General features: G+C 48.1%; 1 protein-coding gene across 3 annotated transcripts in view; it reads right to left on the reverse strand.

The window, feature by feature from the left end:
* Positions 1-17334, reverse strand: part of SEC24C (SEC24 homolog C, COPII component) — a 79337-nt gene extending 62003 nt beyond the window's left edge. For all 3 annotated transcript variants that reach the window (XM_077346190.1, XM_077346188.1, XM_077346187.1), the window contains exons 1-2: positions 17177-17334; positions 9708-9911 (exon numbers count right to left, since the gene is read on the reverse strand). In XM_077346190.1, the coding sequence (XP_077202305.1) occupies positions 9708-9882 (175 nt within the window). In that variant the 5' untranslated portion in view covers positions 9883-9911; positions 17177-17334. The remainder of the gene's footprint in view (positions 1-9707; positions 9912-17176) is intronic.
* Between the last annotated feature and the right edge of the window lie 7011 nt (positions 17335-24345).

The following is a 24345-nucleotide window of genomic DNA, read 5'->3' on the forward strand; positions in this document are numbered from 1 at the left end:
GCCCCTATGCCCTGTTGCTGGTACTCCAGGGTTAACTGTGGTGGTCCACTGTGTAAAGTAAGATGCTGGACTAGACAGGCCACCAGTCTGACTCTTCATAATCTGGCTGTTTAGAGCAGTGGTCTAGCTGCTTCTCAGTACTCAAATTCAAATACCTTTATTGGCATAATAATTTCTCAGTACTCCTTATGATAGATTCCCTACTTGTTAGTGTTCTGTCTTCCAAGGAGTAGACCACTTATTTGTCAGGGAGCACTCAGAAAACATCTGCTCTGGCTTCTTAACTGAAGACTACCCTTCTATCAATTTATGACTGGACTGAAGATCATTGAGGTAAATATACTAGCTGAAACCCACCCATTCACCCAGCACCAGAGTTAAACTGAATGGGCCTCAGTACATACCCAACAAGAATCCTACTTTAGTACTGCTTCTCATTTCTACTACAGGGGACCTAAAGAATACTCAGTAACTGCACTCTGCCCCTTCAGACCCTGTTCCGTGCAAGTCTTAGGAGATGCACTACCTTAAACAACATTTACAGCAGAGCTTGAGAAACGAGCAGTGACTCTCAAAAGCTCTTTCCCTGCTGCAAATTTTGTTCGTCATTAGAAGCTACAGGACACTTGCTCTTTTTTACTGCTAGAGACAGACTAACACAGCTTCCTATCTTAATTTCTAGTCACGTCTGGATTCCAGACTCTGGAAGCTTGCTGAAACTGGGACAATGAATTGTAATAATGGATGGCAGAAGGGCCTATGACACTGAGTTTGGTTATTCAATCGCACTGTTTCGGGAGATTCCTAGATGCAATGCTGCCTTGGGCATCGGCTGATGCTGCTGGTCTGGACTATTCTCTCCATCCAGTGGAATCCCCCACAATAATGCTCCAGCATTATTAGTAGTAGTAGTAGATTGTTTCAGCTTCCTGGCCATCAAAATACTATTTGAATAGACAAAATCCTAAATGTTTGGATCCTGCATACATATATCCTCTTGTAGTTATTTGCAACATCTCGTTGGTATCTGATTCACTTCATAGAAACTTCTCACTGAAATGGTGCAACATCCAAATAGTTTACAGAAGAAATGTAATACTTGTCAGAGCAAACGTTTACTTCGTGAGGACACAGGATTTCTTTTAGGGCTTAGGTTATTTTAAATATTATGTAACCTCTTGCCATGAGACTTCAGGGACAAGTAGTCAAAAAGGCTTACATAGAAAAACGAGAGATGACTGAAGATGGCGCCGTGCTAGCCTGTTCTGTAACGAGCTCTCGAGCAAAGCAGAGGGCCAGGATCAGAAGCACCTGGCAGACCTGAGCGGGATGCGCAAATTTCGCTCACTGGTCGCCCCAGAAACCAGGAATGGCATCCTGAGGGTCCTACAGATCTGCGGAGACTAAGTTCTCCGGATCACCGCTGCCTGTGCTCGGGACCATAATGGCATCCTTGTCATAAGCAATTCTCTAAACTTGAAATGACCAGCCGCATACAATCCTGCATTCTTCCCAGATTATCTCTTTCCAGCCGAAGTCTGACGAATCTACAACACAAAGACTGTGAGTTCGCTGTTTGCTTTCTCTTCTTTAAAGCCAGGCACTAGCCCCCTTTCTTCCCCCCTAACCAATTTACAAGGGAATTCTTTCTTTGGACGGGACTCAAGCCAGATAAATACACTCGTAAAAACAAGCAAAAGAAAGAGCTTAACAATTTGTTAAGGAGAGCTCAGCAGGAGATGCTGACAGAACACAGAGATTGACTAACTGATAATTCCTGATCGCCTGAACTCTCACGAGATGCCCTGTTTGTGATCTGTGACTGTTTACAATGGAACATCTAACCAACGCACAGATATTTCGTTTGTTATGCAAAGGCAACTCAGAGATACTGCAAGTAGTCAAAAAGGTTGAAAAGGAAATTCAAAATACCAAGAAAGAGCTCTCAGACAAAATCGACGGTTTGAAAAAAATAGCTGATGAAAACACAACTCAGCTGGCAACACACCAAACGAGAATCCAATGTCTGGAAGTTAATCAACAGGAGCGGGAGAGAGTGGAAGAAGATAAACCCGAAGCCCTGGAAGCAGAATCTAAAGCTAGGAACGACCCCTGGATACTCACCGAGAGGGGTCCTTCTCCTCGTAGATCAGGAGGACAGCTTGGTGGGTGATCTCCCATCTCTCTTCGAGGGAGGCAGGTCAAAGAAGAACTTCCTGTCTCCCTGGTGGGAAACGCCCTCCTTGCTCAGTCGAATTCTTCCCGAGCTAGCCACAACTGCTTCGTACTCTAAAACTTAAACTGTTATGGAACAATACATGCAAGGAAGGACCGAACAGGAAGTCCGTAACCAAATAGCAAACACTGATACCACGTCTCCGTAAACAACTATGTCAACCAGAGAGACTCTGTCCTCCTTCTCCTTTCCCTTTAATGATCAATCCTTTCTTTTATTTATTTGTTTCTTGTCCTTTTTTTTTTTGATAAATTGAGGACTCTGGTCATCCACTGGGAGGGACAAGCTGTCCTCCTGATCTATGAGGAGAAGGACTCCTCTCGGTGAGTATCCAGGGGTCGTTCTCCCTCTAGCTCAGGAGGACAGCTTGGTGGGACTTACAAGAGCAGTCCCAGCCCAGGGAGGGTACCTAGCCAGAGTCCATCACCTGCTGTAAGACCTTACGGCCGAAGTCTGACTCGGCGACTTCCAAGGCCTCTATCTTATAACGTCTGGTAAAGGTGGAAGGAGTGGCCCAGGTAGCGGCCCTGCAAATTTGCTCCACCGAAGCCCTGTTAGAGAAAGCAGCTGAGGCAGCAGCGCTCCTTAAGGAATGCGCCGTTATGCCCTCCAGCACAACCTGCCCTTCTGCCCTATAGGCCTCCACTATGCAGGATCTAATGGACTTGCTGATGGTGGCCTTAGACATAGCCAACCCCAGTCTGGACGGAGCGACTGACACGAAAAGACTTCTGGTCTTTCTAATCTCCTCCGTTCTGTTGATATAAGTTTTAAGAACTCTACGCAAATCTAACTTATGCCACCTCCGTTCCTCATCGGAACTAGGTCTAGGGAAAAACGAAGGCAAGTTAATCTCCTGAGTCAGATGGAAACGAGAGTCCACCTTAGGTCTAAATAGAGGATCTGTTCTCAACACTACCCTTGACTTGTGAAAAACACAAAGATCCCTCTCTATGGAAAGGGCCCCCAACTCCGATACTCTCCTGGCGGAGGTAATGGCTACCAGGAAGACAGTCTTCAGAGACAATCTGGCTAACGGAATAGAACTGATGGGCTCAAACGGCTCCTTGGTCAGAGCATTGAGCACTACCTTCAACCTCCAGGTGGAAAAGTGGTGCCTGGGAGGGGGCTCAGAGAGGGCTGCCCCTCTGAGAAACCTAACAATATGAGGGTGACGAGAGAGGGGGACGCCACCCTCCAGGCCTAGGACGGTGGAAAGGGCTGCCACCTGTCTATGTAAAGTACCAGAACGTAACCCTGACTTGATCCCGTCCTAAAGGAACTCCAGAACGTGTTTAATCTTGGGATTACTAGGGTTAACAGACTTCCTGCGCGACCATCGGACAAAGGCCTTCCAGGAACAATTGTAAAGCCTAACAGTAGAAGCTCTTCTAGAAGCCAAGATAGTACTAGTGACAGCTGAACTGTAGCCCTTGCTGCTCAGAGCCCTCCGTTCAACTGCCAGGCGGTCAAGCACCACCATCCTGGACGTGGATGATAGAGCGGGCCCTGCACCAGAAGATCTGGAACGAGCGGAAGGGTTAGATGTGGCCCCTCTGACATCTGGATGATGGACGAGAACCAGGAACGCTTTGGCCACCAAGGAGCCACCAGGATCACCTCTGCTTTCAGCAACTTTCCTCCGCGCAGGAACCTTGGTAGAACCGGAACCGGTGGGAAGGCATACAGCAGTCCCCTTGGCCAACTTGCTGTCAGCGCGTCTGTTAGAGCCGCTCTGGGATGGAAGAACCTTGTGCAAAAGGTGTCCACCTGGAAGTTCAGATGCGATGCGAATAGATCCATCTTGGGACATCCGAAGTGGCGCACAATGCTCTTGAACACTGCTCGGTTGAGGCTCCACTCCGCCTCTTGTAGACGTTGCCTACTGAGCCAGTCCGCTTGTGTGTTCATCACTGCTCTGCCCGAAGAGATGCTAGATGTAACTCGGCCCAGTCCATGATGCTCTTGGATTCCTTCTGAAGCTTGCATGAGCGAGATTCCCCCATGGTGATTGATGTATGCCTTTGCGGCGATGTTGCCTGTACGGACCAGAATGTGCGTGCCCTCTATGCTGGTCTGGAAGGACTTTAAGGCCAAGAAGATCGCCCTCAGCTCTAGTAGGTTGATGGGCAGTCTTCTCTCCTCCACCGTCCACTCCCCCTGGATCGGGGAGTGGTTGAGCGTGGCTCCCCAGCCCGATAGACTGGCGTCTGTGAAGATCTGCTGCAACTCCGGAACAAAGAAGTGCCTTCCCGTTGTAAAATTGCTCTGTACTGTCCACCAGCACAGGCTCCATTTTGTCTGTAAGTCCAGAGCTACAGAAATGTCCTCCTTTCTGGCTATCCTTTCCTGAAAAGGGAGTAGCGCCTGCTGGAGAAGGCGAGCGTGAGCACGTCCCCACTGAAGGGTTTCCGAGTTGGATACCAGAATCCCTAGTAAGCTGGCCAGCTGAAGGAGCTTGGATGACCTGGCCCTGATGACCTGAGTGGATATCAGTGCTGTCCTTTGGGCCTTGATCTGAGGTAGCAGGAGGTCTAGGGAAATCAGATACTCTCCCTTCTGTAGTGCCTCCGCTATTGAGCGGAGCGCCTCCATGTGGAACCTTTTCAGGCCTATGAATCGATTTACAAACTTTAGGTCGAGAATGGCCCTCCAGTCTCCATTCCTCTTGGGAACGGTGAATAGAATGGAATAAACGCCCCTCCCCTGCTCCTGAGGAGGGACGGGCTCTATGGCTCGGATCTCTAGTAGGTGTTGTATTGCCCTTGTGGTTCTGAGTAACTTGTCCAGATTCTTTAGGTCTGGTGATTGGATGAACCTGTCTGGGGGGGTGGAGGTGAACTCTATTCTGTACCCCTGAACCACTAAGTCAGGGATCCACCTTGGCGTCCAACCATACCTGGCTGAACTCCTGAAGGCGGCCTCCCACAGGAACGAACGGTGAGTCATGCCTTGGGGGGACTTACCACCCTCCGCTCTGTCAGATCGGCTCTGTTTAAATCGATTGGGCTTAAACCCTGAGCCTCCCCTTCTGAAGCCCTGTCTGTTGTATCCCCAGGAACCTCTTCTACCTTCTGGTCTAAACCTGGGGTTAGTGTTTTGGCTCCGGAAGGCGGGTGAAAAGGGCTTGCCATCACGACGAAGGCGTCTAGGCATAGCTCGCCTCTTATCCCTGGTCTCCACTAGCACACGATCTAGTGCCTCTCCAAAAAGCTTGTCCCCTTGGAAGGGGTAAGCGGTGACTAGGGTCTTTGAGTGTGGGTCCGCCTGCCAGGCCTTGAGCCATAAGACGCGCCTGGCTACAGTAGTAGAGCCCATAGCTCTCGCTGCAAAAACTACCGTGTCTAGGGATGCATCTGCGCTAAACACTGCCACCTTAAGGATTCTACTGGGGCCCTCCTGTATTCTGCCCTCAGATTCAGGAATCAATGTTAGGAGCTTTTTACACCAGGCCATCGAGGCTCTAGCCACAATGGATGCTGTCGTGGCAGCCCTAATTGACATCGCCAGGCTTCATGCGCCTTGCGGAGGGCGGAATCAGACTTTCTATCCATGACGTCACGAATGAAGCCCTCTCCGTCCTCTGATACCAGGCATGCTGGAGCGCTGCCACAGGACCGTCAACTGCAGGAATCTGTAACATAGACTCAGCATATTCTGGGAGAGCATACATCTTTTTGATAAAGGAGGGAAATTGCTTGGTTACTATAGGCTTCTCCCACTCAGCCCTTATCTTTCTCTCGAAGGATTCTGGTAAGGGAAAATTAGTCAAGTTAGTCTCAATCTTGGGAAAAAATTCCCCACTACCCTTTGGGCCATAGTATTTTCTGGCCTGTTTCACAGGAGGTTCCTCCCCAGAATACTTTAGATCCAGAATAGAGATTGACTTATTAAACAGGAACTGGAAGTCCTCAGCATTAAAAAACCTCTCAGACTTGAGGAACTTGAATCGGTTCCACCGCTTCCTCGTCCGTGATAAACTCCCCCTCATCTCTATCCCTGTGCTGTCTGTCCTCCTCTGAGGACTCAGACTGCTGGCTGGGGGCCTGATAGGGTCTCTTCTGGGCCGCCTTAGTGGGCCATCTATTGCAAGGTCTCTCCTGACGGGAAGAGGATCTTCTCCTATGTCCCCTGGAATCAGGAGAGGAGGAAGGAGACCTGGACCTAGACCCATCTGGAAGCGGAGGTAAATTCTGTCTGCAGAACCTGGCAATTTCTGCCTGCACGGAGCTTTGCATAAAGGAGAAAAATTCGGGGGGAAGGTTAAACTTCTCGGCCATTCCCCCTACATCACCCAGATCCGCAGGGCTGCTCTTCTCCTCACGATGGGGGTCTCTTGCCTCGTGCCTGCACCGCTTTGCCAGACTGGCAGATCCAGGGTTGGATCCCTCGCCCGTAGCCGCTGAGTCAGTCGGCTTGGGGAGGGGGGTGCAGCGTGGCTCTCTCTCCACACGCTGAGACTCAGAGCGCTGAGCCTTGCCCATGGGCATAGAGGTCGCCGCCTCTCATTGAGCCGGCTCCTGCACGGCCTGCCGCTGCTGCTCGGGCCCTTCAGGTTCAACGATGGCTGGATGCTCGTCCTCCGATGAGAAGCGCCGTTCCCTGCGCTCGGTAGCCATCTCCAGGCCCGCAAGTACCACGCAGCACGAGGCGCAGTAAGACGCCGCGAACGATTGCGCCAAAAGGAAGGGGGGGCAGCCTCATGCTCAAACCGCCCCAAAAATGCTCCCTTGCCTCCAAAACTCGCCGAAATCAGAAGGGGTGGAGGAAAGGCTGAGGGTAGGAAGGCTATGGGGCGATGGAGGAAGGAAGGAGCACAAATAAAGGGAAAATCTTCTTCTTTTAAACGGAGACCTCAGTCTGCGTGCACTCCCTCTAGCGAGGCAGGAAGAAGACTGGGCAAGGAGGGCGTTTCCCACCAGGGAGACAAGAAGTTCTTCTTTGACCTGCCTCCCTCGAAGAGAGATGGGAAATCACCCACCAAGCTGTCCTCCTGAGCTAGAGGGAGAACGTAAAAATCAAAGGCATCTCAGAAGAATTTGGGAAAACAGACCTAAGGAAGGAAATCACCGAAAGCCTGAAAGACTACTTAGAGGAGGAAGAGACTCAGATTGACAAAGTATACAGAGTCTATTCAAAGGCGACCGCACGCAAGAAGCAACCAAGAGACAGCTTTGTGGGCCCTGACAGTAAGGCTGCAAGAAATACTCTACTCAAAAAGCATCAGGCAATGCCGCTGAGTTTGGTGGATCAAGAAGCACAAATACCTCAAGACCTGCCAGCAGATACATCATGGAAAAGAGCACAATTCCATCTTTTGCGACCACCTGAAGAATGTGACGATCAGCGGAGCAATTACTTGGTCTTTCTTAGGAAAGACAGCAGCAACTTTTAGGTCAGGGCCAACTTACGATGGGAACTGACTATATATCACTTAAGATAATAACAGATTATATTCTCATATGTATCAATTACTTTGCTAAGAAAGATAGCAGTAACTTTTAGGTTAGGACTAATATGCGATGGGAACTGAATATGTACTTTTTAAGATAATAACAGACTATACTCTCACATGTATCAACAATTATTTTGCTAGCTGGTTGTTTCCTTTTCTTTTCATCTTTCTGCAAGCGCTTCATATACAAAAAAAATAAATAAAATATTAAAAAGGCTTACATAAAATAAAATAAAGATTGTGATCAAACACTCAAATTTCTACTTATATTTTCTCAATTAGTGAAATACTTCAGCCCCAGAAGGAACACTGAGCAAAATGTCTTGTCTGCACTCAAGAACAAGAAGGAAAGACAAGAGACAGGTCTAGGATACCTCTGGGGTGGCAGAGGAAGAGAGTACACAGGTGACTCAGCCTGTTAAGCCACACTAGAGAAACCAGCTCTCCTGGCTTCACACCCCTATGACACAAACTGAAAAGGGCATGAAGAAAAGGTGTTATATGTGGCAGGCCGGTCAGTGTTTGATCAAGTCCAGCTAAGACACAATCCTGGATGCTCTTCTGTTGTGGTTCACCTATGCAAAGACAAGGGACCTGACAACTACCTCCCTCCCAAGTTTTGAGTCCCAGTCAGAAAAGAGTTTCCTCCAACACGTTCTGCTGCCACGACTATCACAGGCTTCCCATCACTTTCAGTTCTAGCCTGGTAACTGAGAGGCTCAACTCTTCACCTCAAACAGCCAACTTGACAAAGGGGCTTTCAGCTGCCAACACCTAATTTCATCTTTACAATCTATCAAACGTATCTGATAAAGGAAACAATACAAAGCAGCCATCTTAACATCCACTCACAACTGTGAAAGTGAACTGCAATTATACCTATAGCCAGTCAACCTGTAAAGTATAAAGAGTCTGGTGGGCAGCCATGTTGGTCTGAAGCTGCAGAACAAAGTTTGACTCCTTAAAGGCACCCTGAAGACCAACAAAGATTTATTTATAGGAATAGGCTTTCAAGTGCAAGCACCCTTATTCAAATACAGTGATACAGAATTTCAACAACCATTACATATATAGGAGGGGTTATTTGCCAGGAAGGGCTCATTAAAGTCAGGATACATAAGTAACTGGGTGATTACAGCTGAAGAAGCGTGATTACACTTACATTACTGGAGCCTGAATTAGTGCTTGAACTGGAAAGTGGTCAGTTTGGTTGATAAGATCTGTGAATAGCAATAAATCCACATACAAGCACAAGCAAACTGATGTGGGATCTAAGTTTGAGTCCAGTGACACCTCCAAGACAAAGTTTAATTCTGGGCATAAGCAAGAAGTATTTTATTTCAAAGGATGTTGTATAATTTATAATTTAGCAAATCTCCCATTCCAGTCTGTTTCTGAAATTCCTTTAAAATAAAATACTTTGAGGTCTTCACTGAGTGCTCTGGCCAGTTGAAATGGTCTCCTATGGGTTTCTCAATTTTGTAATTCTTGATATCAGATCCTCCCCCCCTCCCCCGGTAACTGTCATTATCTATTAGAGGTTGTAACTTGCTGACAATGTGTTGAATTGTTCTGAGTGGAGAGCTGTGTGTGACCACTAGAGGTGTTCTCTTATTGTCTCTTTTGAGCCAGTCTTGTAACAGGTTTTCTCTGGATACCAATCTGGTTTTGTTATCTTGACTTCATCAGGTTTGTTCTAGATCCCTCAGATGAGACTCTCTTTCTGTAGGATTGGAACAGATGCAGCTGTAGCGTACAGCCTGACTGTATACAATGGATTATTTGGTATGCTTCTAGCTATCAAACTTGAACCATGAATAAAGTTTATACAACTTGAATGCCTCCAGCTACCATTTTAAACGTATCAAATTCATGCCTCAAATAAAACTTAGTTGGCTTTAAAGGTGCCATTGGAGTCGGATGCCCTAGAGAGCTGAAAGACAAAATGCAACACCTGAAACAAAGAGTTAACCTCACAAGAAGGCTATGCCCTCTCCTTAACCCTTGTCAAACTACCTTGAGGAGGGCCCATCTGCTGGTATCCTGTCACTGGACCGTTGTAAGCACCATACTGAGAGGGAGGCATGCCTGGCATCTGCTGCGCTCCATAGCCAGGCGGTGGATATCCGGGATATCCAGGCTGGGGCTGCCCGTAAGGTGGCCCGGCATGAGCTTGCTGGTTTACGCTCATTGTGCTCACATCCCAAACTTGGTCTTCACCTGCAGGAAGGAGAGAGAAACACAGTAAGAACCACAATTCAAAACCATATTGTTGAAGCTGAAAAATCTGGTCCAATAATCCCAATAATGCTGATCAACACCCTGTTACCAGAATTCCATTCTGACACACACTCCAGGGAGCCTTTGTTTTCAATAGGCACAGGCTAGAGTAGCTCTTCATCTTATGACTGCCTGAAATTTTCAACTGAGCACAACACACCATGGACGCATCTATTCCAACTATATTTAAACTGTCTCCTACAGAGGCCTCCAGTGCACGGGCAGATTCACTGTCACTCCTCACTGTCACTTGCAGTAGTTGCTGTTTCCTATCAGACTGGTAAATACAACACCTTATCCAATTAAGACCGCAGGGACAGTCTGCAGGGACAATCTCTCATCCAATTAAGACTGCCCAGCAATCCAGGAAGCTTATCTGATAGGCACATGAAAGATGGTCTTTCTTGTGGCAGCTCCACAATTATGCAACAAACACCTCTGGGGTGTGTGCCTGGCCCCTCACTTTTGATCTTCAGGAGGCAGCTGAAAAGAGTTTTATTTTGGACTAGATTTGACTGGTTTAGCTTTTATTTTTTTTAACATTCTAATTGGAGTTTTTAAATTGAGAGTATTTATGAGTTTTTATCATTATCATTGTTGCTTTCATTTGTTATAAAATCTTGTAAGCCACCTTGAGTTCCATAAGGGAAAAAGATAGCTAATAAATGTTTTAAATAAATAATGAAACCGCTATGTGACAGGAGACGTATAAGCAAGATTTTTATCTCTGGTTTAGCCTCATCTGGGAAATTCAAACATGATTGTAGTTTCATTCCCCCCACATACACACACATGTGCACAAATCAATCAAACAGATGTATTCTTTCACACAATTCCCTGGGAGAATTACCTGAAAATATCAATTACAAATTTAAAACTACCATGCTTGTCTAACACCGTACTGGCTACAGTGCCCACTTGTAATTTTAGTCTTCAGAAACAGAAAGTTCTCCCACCATCCCACCTGCAAAGATAGCAGGCTGGTGTTACCTAAGTGGCAAGGAAGAATTAGAAAAAAGCCTCTACAGAGAAGGAGCAGTGCCCATTGAGGAGGAAGGAGGCACCCATTTCCTAAGACAAAGTGGTGCTGGGCATGACCTAACCCACAGGGTTCCGCGAACCCATGAAATTGGGCAGATCATGGCTTTTATGGCAATGCACGACCACCAATGACCGTGCACAACCACATCTGGGCCTTATCCCTATGGGCCTTACCCCGTGGGCTTTTTCGGAGAGTTTTCTCCCTCGGCACACACATGTTGAGCATGAAGCACGCAAAAATCTCTCTTCTGGCATAGATGGAGTTTGGGAGGGATGTCTTTTGGTTTCCATGGCTACTCCAATGATTACCTGTTTAGCCTAATTGGCATCCTCGTTAGCCAACAGTAGTGCTCCCCTTGGTTTCAATGGGAATGCCTTGGTATAAATAAATTATTATTTATTTATTTATATTGTATATATATTTATATTATATTTAAATAATCCCTGAGGCTACACTCTGAATCTAAGGCACAGTTTGGTCCCCACACACTGCCATCACATGTGGAGGTGTGAGACTTGCGAGACTCCAGGCTAGATGTTGGGTGGCCTGGCATCAAGTGTGAGGGTGAAGTTGAGGGCTTGGTGGAGGCAGAACATTCCTCTTCCCAGTCATCCTCAATTGAATGAGGTTTGGGAAGGTAGGTGGGTAGATGCCTACTTCCCAGGGCCAAAGGGGAGAAAGGTGGACATTGGAGGGAGGGGGGGCTAAGGACCTGGAGAGAACAGTCATTTTATACTTGTCCAACACGGAGTTGTCAATATGAAGATATATCTGAATTTGGTATGTTTGTAGACATCAAAGCCTAAAACAATTGATTTTCAGACAAAGTCAAGTACAATAACTGTGCTCTTATTTATTTTATTTAAACCAAGAGCATCCTACCCAGGGACAACAGATAACATAATCAGGCCTATGTAGACTACTACATACTGTCAAAAAAGTTTGCTTTCTTTTGGCATATGAAGAACCTCACACATACTACAGAACTAAAAGAAAATTACAAAACCAAACCTTTAGCAGCCTACACAAATGCATGTTATTTTATGAATGTTTATATAAGAGCAGTGGGAAGAACATTTTGCTGGTGTTCTAGTAATCACGATTTAAGGACTGACTGGGACTTTAAATTCCTAAATATAGAGCAGTCTGTTCTCTCATTTAGAATTCCCTATCCAAATTAATCACTCCACAGATATACTGTTAACTGCATCATTTTAGAGACAGGATCAGGGTTACAAAAATGCACAAAGAAAATCATATTTTTATCCTGCTCTATGTCCAAGAATCTCAAGTCAATTTATTATTAACTAGGGGCCAAGCCCATTGCATTTAGGAACACAACAGGTGCTAGATTGGGGGGTGGGGTGGAAGAACACTGTAGATGGCTTCTACCTCCACCCAGGAAAGGCTGCAGGCTGGAGGCCCCCAGGAAGGGAACTCAGCTGCAGGGGCAGCTCTCATGCGGCAGGGATCTGCAGCCTCTGAGCCTTGGAGGGAAGTGGAAGGAGGGGGGTCAGGGGTGGGGAAAGAAGGCAATTGGCTGACTGCTGGACAGACAGGCAAGCCAGCTGGAGGAGGCACTCAGTGGTGGGACATCCGCCCTGAGTGGGTGTTAAGCGCTGAGTGGCACTTGCACCATGAGATATGCTCCTCCTCCAAAGCCTTACCAAAAATATATTATGTGGAACAGACTGAATTCACTTATAGCCTACTTTTCCCCACTGGGGACCCAAAGCAGCTGCCACTGTTCTCTCCATTTTATCCTTTCAAGATTGTGATTTATGGTTAGGCACAGAATGTGTAAATGGCCAAGGCCACTCAGCAAGCTTCCATATCCCATGGGATGTCAAGCCTCACGAAAACTGACTTAGATTTCAGAACTGTGGAACAGGCTTCCTTGGAAGGTGGTGGGTTCTCCATCTTTGGAAATTTTTAAACAGAGGCTGGAGAGCCATCTTACAGACAGGCTGATTCTATGAAGGTTCAAGTGGGTGCCAGGTGGAAGGTTCAAGTGGGTGGCAAAGCGAACCACTGCTTCTTTAAGTCCTTTGAGAAACTCCCCAGATTTCAAGGGGATGTTGATAATCTCCCTCAAAGGACCACCTATCCGCTGGTTGCCTGATTTGAGCAGCCAAGAGGGACAGGGATCTAAGGGGCAAGTGGTCACCCTCACTGAACCTAGCAATCTGTCCACTTTGGTTAAAGAGAGCCACCTGAAGCCATCAAACACTAACCCCCACGATGGCCACGGAGCTTCCAGTTCACTAACTGTATCAATCATGGCAGGAAGGTTGTGGCGGACAAAGTAACTCAATAAAGCCGCACAGCTTAAATCCGATTTTCTTATTGTTTGATGCCCTACCTCAAGGGAAGTAAGGGACCTAATCATCATCACTCTAAATAATTGTGCTGGGCAAGAGCTTGCAGACGTGATTTCATTTTGGCGCTTTCACGGCATTCTCATACGCCTTCATAAGCATACAATGATATGTCCTAGTTGTCTCGTCATGAGTCTTCCTCTACACTTGCTCAAGCCGTCTCCCTTCTTCCTCTCCTGAAGCTCCTGGGTATACCAAGGAGCCTGTTTGAGGCAAAGGCCGAGAGGGCGCCTAGGAGCAATCTTGTCAATAGTGGCCATCAGGTGGAACTGCCAGTCCTCCACCAAAACCGTTAACGGGACACCAGAGGGCATTGGGTCCCGCAAAGCATTCAGGAATCTTTGGCAGTCCATAAGTCTCTGTGGGCAGACCAAAATCTGTCCATCACCCAAACCTGGAGGGAGTGGTTTCCTCAGTCGAGCCTTCAGGGCATGGTGGTTTGACAATGGAACGATGTTATTCACCACCAGATCTACCTGCACCAAAGATCAAAGCCAGAACCAAAGCCTGGTAAGTGGGATCAGCAACAAATTGCGAGAACTCTATTAATATCAAAGGTCCAACAAGGTAACCATCCTCTAGGTTAGCGGTCCCCAACCTATTTCCAGTTGAGGACTGCCTCCGGGGTTGAGGGAAAGCTGCAGGCCCGGCCATGCATGTGTGTGTTTTCACCAGCAGGTGGCGCTAACGCACATACACGGCAGCTCCGCGCGTGCGTGTTAAGTGTCCAATGGCATGCCTCTTCCCCCCACTCTCACAGCTTCTCGCAGCGGGGGAGGGGGAAGAGGCAGGTACGGTTGCTGGCGGCCCGGCACCGAGGCCTTCGTGGCCCGGCAGCGGGCGGCGGACCGGGGGTTGGCTACCCTTGCTCTAGGGGAATTTTATAAGTGACCCTTGTAAAGCTGCAAATTAGAAATACATTCATTAAATAAGAAAAAAAACATTTGTGCCATTTGGATTTGGATTTTTGACTTTGGAAGCATTAAAAGGATGCAACTTTAACACCACCAGTTCTTGCACTAGTTTTATTCCACCACATGCTGTGACACTACATTAGGGACAAAAGCTCTCTTGCCTGTACAGGAAACCCACATCCATAATAACTTTGCTCCACTCTACACACTGTTTCTTCTCATGGACTATTTATGCACTGGGAACCTCACTGCCCCAGCTCCCGTGCAGGAGAACAAATAGGGGGCAGATGGGGTGCACCAGGCCAAATGCTCCCCCATGTAGGTACAAGAAGAGGTGGGGCAACCTGCCATGACTAAAACTCTAGCCTGCAGCACAGCATGAAACCTCCAGTGCATAAATGGTCATGGTGAAAGCAAGAGTTACATCTTATCTAATTCATAAAATTTGTAAGACCATAAAAGTTGTTAGATCTTAACAGCCAGGTGAGAAAAACTATTTACATAAATATGATTGCTGTCAAATTAGATCTCTATAAGCAATCCCCAAATTAAGAAGTTTACAGCATTGCCATGGACAACATTTCGCAGTCCTCATAACATCTTGTCAAATAATTAGTCTTTAAAATGCCACACGTTTTTTTGAAGCAGCAGATAAACCCCTTGCCTAAACTTACAAAATCAAATTAAGCACAAGCTCATTAAACAAAACCACAACAGAACATATGCCTCAGAAATCTTCCTAAAAAGGGAACTTTGAGTTTAATGAAAAACAAACAAGAAGCAGCTATTTCATTTATCCCCAAACCAGCTATAGATGTGACAGGGTGCAGGAAAACCAAATTGTAACAACCAAATGACAGGTATGTAAGCAACCATTGTGAACCAAACTTATGGAATCTTAGTAAGATACAATCAATAATAGAGAAATAGAAAACAACATTTACTATTCCTTGGCTTGGCTATCAACCATAAAGGAACTTGAAAAGATTCTCAAGAGTAAGGATGTGTCACTGGTGATCAAGATAATTTTTGGTGCCATGTTTGTAATGTGGCTTTATTTATTTATTCTTACATTTATATACCACCTCTCCTGCTATGTACCTGCTTGTGGCAGTTTACATCATTAAAATCAATTGATTGATTATTTATTACAGTCATTGACCAGCATCAAATTATCTACAGACCACATACGTTATTACAGCGTTTTAACAGGACATTTGGCATCAGGGAGTTAACAAAGGAATAAAATATTAATACAGCATTTTGACAGTCAGGTCAGTCAGCATCAACAGTAACCAAAGATTTCCACACTCTGAGGGCAGTGCAGCAAAACTTTGCCACCATGTAAGAAACAGAATTATCTTTATCTGCAAGCAAGATGTTAATTAGATGATCATCTGTAAATCCAGGGAACCTTGATAGCAAGATCAAGATTAAAGGGCTTCTGGCAACCTTATAAAAGTCATAGTATAATATAAAGTGGGCAATCGATTCAATTACACCTGAATTGCAAGGGCATAATCGGTCCTCTACAGGCACACGCTGCAGTCTTCCCCTTAGCAGTGCTGATGGAAATGCATTGAACTGGGCCCTCGAAAAAGCCCATCGAAATTTAGTAAAGGTGATATATGTTAGGTATGGTGCAGTAGAAAATCCCTCCCAGGACTTTAGTAACCTATATGGGCTTGGGAGTAGGGCCATCTCATTTTGCAGCTCAATTTCCATAAGTTGTTGATAGACCAGATGTTTTGCTTGTGCCCCATTTCTAAAAGATGATCAGGAGCTAAACCAATTTTAAGAAGTTTGTTAATTATTTCTGTACATCAGGTGGGTTGTGGGTTAACTAACAAGAAAGAAGGAATAAGGCCTGCAGGTTGAAGATGAATTTTTAGCCAATAGTTAATTATTATTATCTATGCCCTGGTCTCTACTTTTATCAACCCTGCCTCCTGCCAGAGAACTACATTGGCTGTACACCTTGGAACATTAAAGAGGGCTCTTAGGAAACCTGCTTGAATTTCCTCTAAGGGAGCAAAATTGGAGTAAGGGCCTAATTGGGCACCATATGTAAGTTGAGCCAATGATATGGCTGAAATCAGTTTGATTGCAGCAGGAATGAAGCCACCACCCTTAGTTCGGTAGAATCTTAAGATAGCCGCTGCACTCTTCTGAGCAGCCTCAGCTACTGAGTGAATATGAGCAGTTTGCTTTCCATTACACTGGAAGATATTTGACACACCAAGATATTTGAAGCATTTCACTTGCTCAATACGATGTTGGTCAATATGCCAAGTAAAAAATACAGCCCTATCTTACACCTTTCTGTGTGGGGATCGAGTTGGTTAAATAACCCTCTGGGCTGAATCTGACACGAAGACATTACAATCGATAATAAATTAAATATTTAGCCATTTAAAACAATTGAAAATACATCGATCCTCATCAGCTAGAAACCATATCCCCAATCTCCACGGGGGGCCCAACCGAAAGCCTCTTCTGCCGCGCCTGGGGGAAGGAAGCGGTCGTTTGGCAGGCCCTTCAGAACGCGCAGCTCTTGCGGGAGCTCACCCCACCGGGCAGAGGCGAGAACCGAGAGGCCCACAGCCCTGGTGCGGAATCCCTTTCCCCCCCCCCCCGTCCCGGCCGCGCGAGCCGAGAGAAGAAGTCCTCCGCACGGAGAGACCGGCAAGGCGGCACGCAGAAGCCCCTCCGCCCCCCGGCAGCGCCGGCCCTCCCGACGCGGTCGCAGCAAGAGGCCCAGCGGAGGATCCGCAGTGGGGGGGGGGGCACCGTGTGCCCGAAGGGGCAACTCCGAGCCCGTCCGAAGGCCCAACACGCGGCCCGCGGGGCACGGCCGCCCGCCGCACTCACCTCAGCCGCTTCCCCCGGGCCTCGCCACGGCCGACCCGCCTCCTCCGACAACAGCCGAGGCTTCCGGTTCCTGTCGCTCGGCTGGGCCTCACCGGAAGCGCCCTTCCCGCCCGCCTCGCCTCTCCTCCGGCTGCCACGTCTTCGCGGCGGAGCTGGGTTGGCGCGCATGCGCACGGGCTCTCCGCGGGCGGCCGCGCTCCTCCCCTGGCCGAGGTCTGCGCGTGTGCGGAGACCGCCGCTTCCGGTGAGCTGGGGGCTGGGCGAGGGACGCCCCTGCTCAAGACCCGTCTCGCCCCCGGCAGCGGCCCAGACTGACCGTGTCTCCCCACAGGCCTTGGACTACAATTCCCATGGTCCGTGGCAGCTGGCAGCCACAGCTGGAGAGCCGCGGTTGGGCCAACCCGGTCCCTAGTGCGTGGCTAAGGCCTAGTGCGTGCCTTCCCGCATGGCAGCTGTCAGAGATCCCACTCCGAGAGCCCCTGAACAACTTCCAGAGGCCGTTTACCAGTGAGCTCTTGAGGTAGATTTGGAAGACTATGATCAGGCCCTCTTCTGGCCCTGCTCCCCAATGCCTGGAGAGCCTTTTCTTACTCTCTTAAAGAACCACTACCACCACCTGATTGTGTATGAAATTGCACTATGCAGGGGAGGCCAAACTAGCTCTCCAGGTGTCAGTAGACTACAATTCCCATGAGCCCCTGCCAGTGCTGGGAATTATAGTCCACGGACATCTGGAGAGCCACAGTTTGGCCACCCCAGCATTATGAGATGGTCAGGACTCCTGGCTTTCATTCAAAGTTCTGAGGCCTCACATCTAATCTCTCACTACCCAGTGTCTGGTCACCATGCCGACCATTTACTGTAAGGTGACCAGATTTTAACATTGGTAAGAAGAAGAGTTGGTTCTTATATGCCGCTTTCCCCTACTCGAAGGAGGCTCAAAGCAGCTTACAATTGCCTTCACTTTCCCTCCCCACAACAGACACCCTGTGAGGGAGGGGAGGCAGAGAAAGCCCTGATATTACTACTTGGTCAGAACAGAAGAAGAGTTGGTTCTTATATGCCATTTTCCCTACCTGAAGGAGTCTCAAAGCAGCTTCAGTCACATTCCCTTTCCTCTCCCCACAACAGACACCCTGTGGGGTGGGTGAGGCTGAGAGAGCGCTGATATCACTGCTCAGTTAGAACAATTTTATCAGTGCCGTGGTGAGCCCAAGGTCATCCAGCTGGTTGCATGTGGGGAGCACAGAATCGAACCCGGCATGCCAGATTAGAAGTCCGCACTCCTAACCACTACACCAAACTGGCTCTCAGTGGGACACCATTGACCAGGGGGGTTCTTGATTAAAAATTTGGTCTATATGGAGCAACAAAAAGTTTCATAGAATGCTTAGAACATTCCCCCAAATAGTATTGTAATATATATATTCTTAATTTCAACATAAGTACAATTTGCCAGGTGCCCCCAGATGTTCCTCCAAAAGTGGGACAATCTGGTCACAATTTACTGCCTTGTGCACCCTTGGAGGAATAGCTGCATGCTAACACAATAAATTAGCAATCTCAAAATAATTTATTAGTTCTTGGAAACTGAGACTCCTTTGTAGATTCAAATGGGTAGCCGTGTTGGTCAGAAGTAGGACAATAAAATCAGAGTCCAGTAGCACCTTTAAGACCAACAAAAATGTATTTAAGGTGTGAGCTTTTGAGTGCATGCAAAGCTCACGCCTTGAATAAATCTTTATTGTCCTGGTGTGCCCTTTTTAAAAAGTATGGCCAAGAGGTCTTTGTGGTACAGAGAACCACTACTGGCATCTTCAAAAGTTATAAAACATTAAAATAAAAATGTTCACAAGCATATGTTTAGCATAGCAATTGACTGAGCAAGGGGATTCAAAAGAAACAGGTAATTCCTCTGGCCCTCTGAAGATGTCTACACAGTTTCCATTACCTTGCAGCTTCCTTGAACTGTTAGCACATGACTAATAGCACCTCCTACAGACCTCAGAAGTTCTGTCTATTTATTTATTTAGATTTTTATAACACCCTTCCCTACAGCTCTGGGCAGTTTACAAAGAAGAAGAAGAAGAAAAGAAGAAGAAGAAGAGTTGGTTCTTATATGCCGCTTTTCCCTACCCGAAGGAGGCTCAAAGCAGCTTACAGTCGCCTTCCCGTTCCTCTCCCCACAACAGACACCCTGTGGGGTAGGTGAGGCTGAGAGAGCGCTGATATCACTGCTCGGTCAGAACAGTTTTATCAGTGCCGTGGCGAGTCCAAGTTCACCCAGCTGGCTGCATGTGGGGGAGCGCAGAATCAAACCTGGCTTGCCAGATTAGAAGTCCGCACTCCTAACCACTACACCAAGCTGGCTAGGAGGAGGACTTGGTCTTGCGCCCTTCGGAAACCTGCCCCCTGTCGAGGTTTTCCATTCCATCCCTTCCTGGTTAGCTACCAGCTTGTCTGCCAGGTCAGTGACCTCATTTAGCGTCTTGGACTCTTTATCTTTGAGCAAACACTCCTGAGGTAACTTGGCATATAACTGATCAAGGAGCTTAACTTGGACCAACCCTTCCATATCACTAACCTTGGTTTTACCTTCCCCATGCCTCCTTCAGTTTAGCCCCATACTCCATATATGATTTACACTGTCGAGGGTTTAGGGCTCTAAACTGCTTACGAAAATTATTAGGTCCTAGTTGGAACCCTTTAAACACAGCAGCGTTAAATTAAGTTACTCCCCCTTCCTGGCTGGGCATAATATAATATACTGCAGCCAGCTCCCCAGTCAGGATGCTACCAAGGTAGGCCATGAACTCTGTCTCTGCAAAGCCCCACTGGACAGCAGCTTTTTCAAAGTTAACCAGATAGATGGAGGGGTACAAAATCTTTTGGAGTGACTTTGACCTTTCTGCTCTTCAAGCGTAGCTTCTCCATGTCTTCGTTGTTCCTCCAGATGTTCAATTTCCCATTGATGTTCCTCAGCCTTTATTCTTTCCTGACTCTCCAGCTCCTGTTGGTGAGCCTCTCGCTCTTCCCTCTGGATCCTTTCTTGCCTCTCCAACTGCTGTTGATGAGCTTCCCTGTCCTGTTGGCAAGCTTCTTGCTCTTCCCTCTGAATCCTTTCTTGCCTCTCCAGTTGCTGTAAACGTAGCCTTCCCACTTCTATGGCTTGGGGGATGCTGGAACTTTGAGGGTCAGCTGGGACAGCTGCCTTATCATGCTGCATTAAGATTGTTCTCATTTCATCAACCCCCTTGTTCTCGTGCCTGATCTGGCATTTCTCACATTCCTCCTGCAGCTCTAACTTCTTCATGCGGAGTATCCACATGGTCTGCTCTATTTCCATGGTGCCTACACAAAACTGTTCCTACTCCGTGGACCAAAAATAAAAACAAAGCTCTTTTTGTGTGTGTTTCAAATCACTTTACAAATTTGTGTATTTGGTGGGTTGGATCCCACTGCAAGGGTGTTCTGGGGCTTTAGCCCTGTCAGCCTAGGTGCTCTGGGTGTTGGATCCCACCCTGCCACCACCTGTGGTGGAACCGGATGCCTGCTTGACAGATGCCAAGCCTGTGGGCCATGTTCCAGTCCTCCACCCTTTCCCAGGGCAGGGCCTGTCTCTTCCTGTATGTCAATGCCACCACTAACTGACTGTAATACCCCTTCCCGAGGGACAGTGAGACACATCGGCTGGGTTCCTGGTATTTTTTAGTCAATATTCAGGTCCTGCCTGGAGAGCTGTCAAATGATTTTCCTCCCCTGGGCCGTCCCATCACACTCATAGAACCAGAGTGGGGTAGACTAGGTGGTCCAAAGCACCAGCCAGTTGGTTATCTGCAAAACTCAAGTTTATTGAACTATTAACACTCAGATCAATTTACACTCCCTCCAGCTCACCACATGACCTCAAGACACAGCACAGACACCCTCCAGGCATGAACTTAATGGATGCCTAAACGCTATCCTCTTTCCCTGCACTGCCTGCAGAAGAGGGGGAGAAGCTCCTGTGGCCACCCGCCTGTTACTCAAATTTCGTGAACACGTGACCTAAAACATGTATCTTTGAGCTTGTGGGGAAGATTAGCCCAAATGCAGCGAGAGGGGGTAACTTAGCGTTTATGGATCGAAATGCCTATGTATACCAGGGTTATTGAACCCGCAGGAACTCAAGGCAAATGTAAATGGTAAAATAGTAATATAAGCTTTATTGAAAAGAAAATGATAAGGCTTTGGCGTCGGGCGGTGACTCCCTCTTCCCGCCCCCCCCAGCAGCGAGAAGCTCGCCAGACCACGAGCAAATCGGCCACCGAAGCGATTAGCTTGCGGACCGGCAAGCTTCTTGCTTCGGGAGGGGGGGAAGAGAAGCTTGCCGGGCCGCAAGCTAATCGGCCGCTTCGATTTGCTCGCGGCCTGGAGGGGCGGGGAGAGGGAACTGCGGCCGCCGGCATTCCGGCGGTGCAAACGCACATGCGGACTGCCGCGCTTGAGCATTTGCGTCCAGCTGCACCGTTTGCGCCCCCACCGGATGCCCCCGCCCCCACACCGGGCCGCCCTCTCCCCTTACTTCGCAGCAGCGGGCCGCAGCAGCCAGAAGGTTGCTGACCACTGCTCTAAGCAGTTTAATAGCACCTTTTCTCCCTCTCCCCATAACAGACACCCTATGAGAGAAGTGGGGCTGAGAGGTCTGTGAGAACTGGGATGGCCCACAGTCACCCAGCAGGCCTCAGTTGTCTCCAAGCAGTTTAAAATCGCCTTTTCTCCCTCTCCCCATAACAGACACCCTATGAGAGAAGTGGGGCTGAGAGGTCTGTGAGAACTGGGATGGCCCACAGTCACCCAGCAGGCCTCAGTTGTCTCCAAGCAGTTTAAAATCGCCTTTTCTGCCTTTCCCCATAACAGACACCCTATGAGAGAAGTGGGGCTGAGAGGTCTGTGAGAACTGGGATGGCCCACATTCACCCAGCAGGCCTCAGTTGTCTCCAAGCAGTTTAAAATCGCCTTTTCTCCCTCTCCCCATAACAGACACCCTATGAGAGAAGTGGGGCTGGAAGGTCTGTGAGAACTGGGATGGCCCACAGTCACCCAGCAGGCCTCAGTTGTCTCCAAGCAGTTTAAAATCGCCTTTTCTCCCTCTCCCCATAACAGACACCCTATGAGAGAAGTGGGGCTGGAAGGTCTGTGAGAACTGGGATGGCCCACAGTCACCCAGCAGGCCTCAGTTGTCTCCAAGCAGTTTAAAATCGCCTTTTCTCCCTCTCCCCATAACAGACACCCTATGAGAGAAGTGGGGCTGAGAGGTCTGTGAGAACTGGGATGGCCCACAGTCACCCAGCAGGCCTCAGTTGTCTCCAAGCAGTTTAAAATCGCCTTTTCTCCCTCTCCCCATAACAGACACCCTATGAGAGAAGTGGGGCTGAGAGGTCTGTGAGAACTGGGATGGCCCACAGTCACCCAGCAGGCCTCAGTTGTCTCCAAGCAGTTTAAAATCGCCTTTTCTGCCTTTCCCCATAACAGACACCCTATGAGAGAAGTGGGGCTGAGAGGTCTGTGAGAACTGGGATGGCCCACAGTCACCCAGCAGGCCTCAGTTGTCTCCAAGCAGTTTAAAATCGCCTTTTCTCCCTCTCCCCATAACAGACACCCTATGAGAGAAGTGGGGCTGGAAGGTCTGTGAGAACTGGGATGGCCCACAGTCACCCAGCAGGCCTCAGTTGTCTCCAAGCAGTTTAAAATCGCCTTTTCTCCCTCTCCCCATAACAGACACCCTATGAGAGAAGTGGGGCTGAGAGGTCTGTGAGAACTGGGATGGCCCACAGTCACCCAGCAGGCCTCAGTTGTCTCCAAGCAGTTTAAAATCGCCTTTTCTCCCTCTCCCCATAACAGACACCCTATGAGAGAAGTGGGGCTGGAAGGTCTGTGAGAACTGGGATGGCCCACAGTCACCCAGCAGGCCTCAGTTGTCTCCAAGCAGTTTAAAATCGCCTTTTCTCCCTCTCCCCATAACAGACACCCTATGAGAGAAGTGGGGCTGGAAGGTCTGTGAGAACTGGGATGGCCCACAGTCACCCAGCAGGCCTCAGTTGTCTCCAAGCAGTTTAAAATCGCCTTTTCTCCTTCCCCATAACAGACACCCTATGAGAGAAGTGGGGCTGGAAGGTCTGTGAGAACTGGGATGGCCCACAGTCACCCAGCAGGCCTCAGTTGTCTCCAAGCAGTTTAAAATCGCCTTTTCTCCCTCTCCCCATAACAGACACCCTATGAGAGAAGTGGGGCTGGAAGGTCTGTGAGAACTGGGATGGCCCACAGTCACCCAGCAGGCCTCAGTTGTCTCCAAGCAGTTTAAAATCGCCTTTTCTCCTTCCCCATAACAGACACCCTATGAGAGAAGTGGGGCTGAGAGGTCTGTGAGAACTGGGATGGCCCACAGTCACCCAGCAGGCCTCAGTTGTCTCCAAGCAGTTTAAAATCGCCTTTTCTCCCTCTCCCCATAACAGACACCCTATGAGAGAAGTGGGGCTGAGAGGTCTGTGAGAACTGGGATGGCCCACAATCACCCAGCAGGCCTCAGTTGTCTCCAAGCAGTTTAATAGCACCTTTTCTTCCTTTCCCCATAACCGTAATGTGACCAGAAATCCGGGACCACAAGGTGAGGTAATTCCCATCCTTTCTTTTAAAAACTAAGTGCCCTTCAGTTAGAGAACCACACTCAAAGAGTTGTTGTCAATGGTGTTTCATCAGACTGGAGGGAGGTGAGTAGCGGGGTACCTCAGGGCTCGGAGCTCGGTCCGGTACTTTTTAACATATTTATTAATGATCTAGATCAGTGGTCCCCAACCTGCGGTCCGCTGTGCGGGTGTGGCTGCGCATGCGCGCTGCACGGACGGGGCAATTGCCCCGCCGGTCCCCAGCCGGAAAAAGGTTGGGGACCACTGATCTAGATGAGGGGGTGGAGGGACTACTCATCAAGTTTGCAGACGACACCAAACTGGGAGGACTGGCAAATACTCCAGAAGATAGAGACAGAGTTCAACGAGATCTGAACACAATGGAAAAATGGGCAAATGAGAACAAGATGCAATTTTTATAAAGATAAGTGTAAAGTTCTGCATCTGGGTCAGAAAAATGAAAAGCATGCCTACTGGATGGGGGATATGCTTCTAGGTAACACT

Source organism: Paroedura picta, chromosome 7, assembly GCF_049243985.1.
Source record: "Paroedura picta isolate Pp20150507F chromosome 7, Ppicta_v3.0, whole genome shotgun sequence".
Lineage (NCBI taxonomy): Eukaryota > Metazoa > Chordata > Lepidosauria > Squamata > Gekkonidae > Paroedura > Paroedura picta.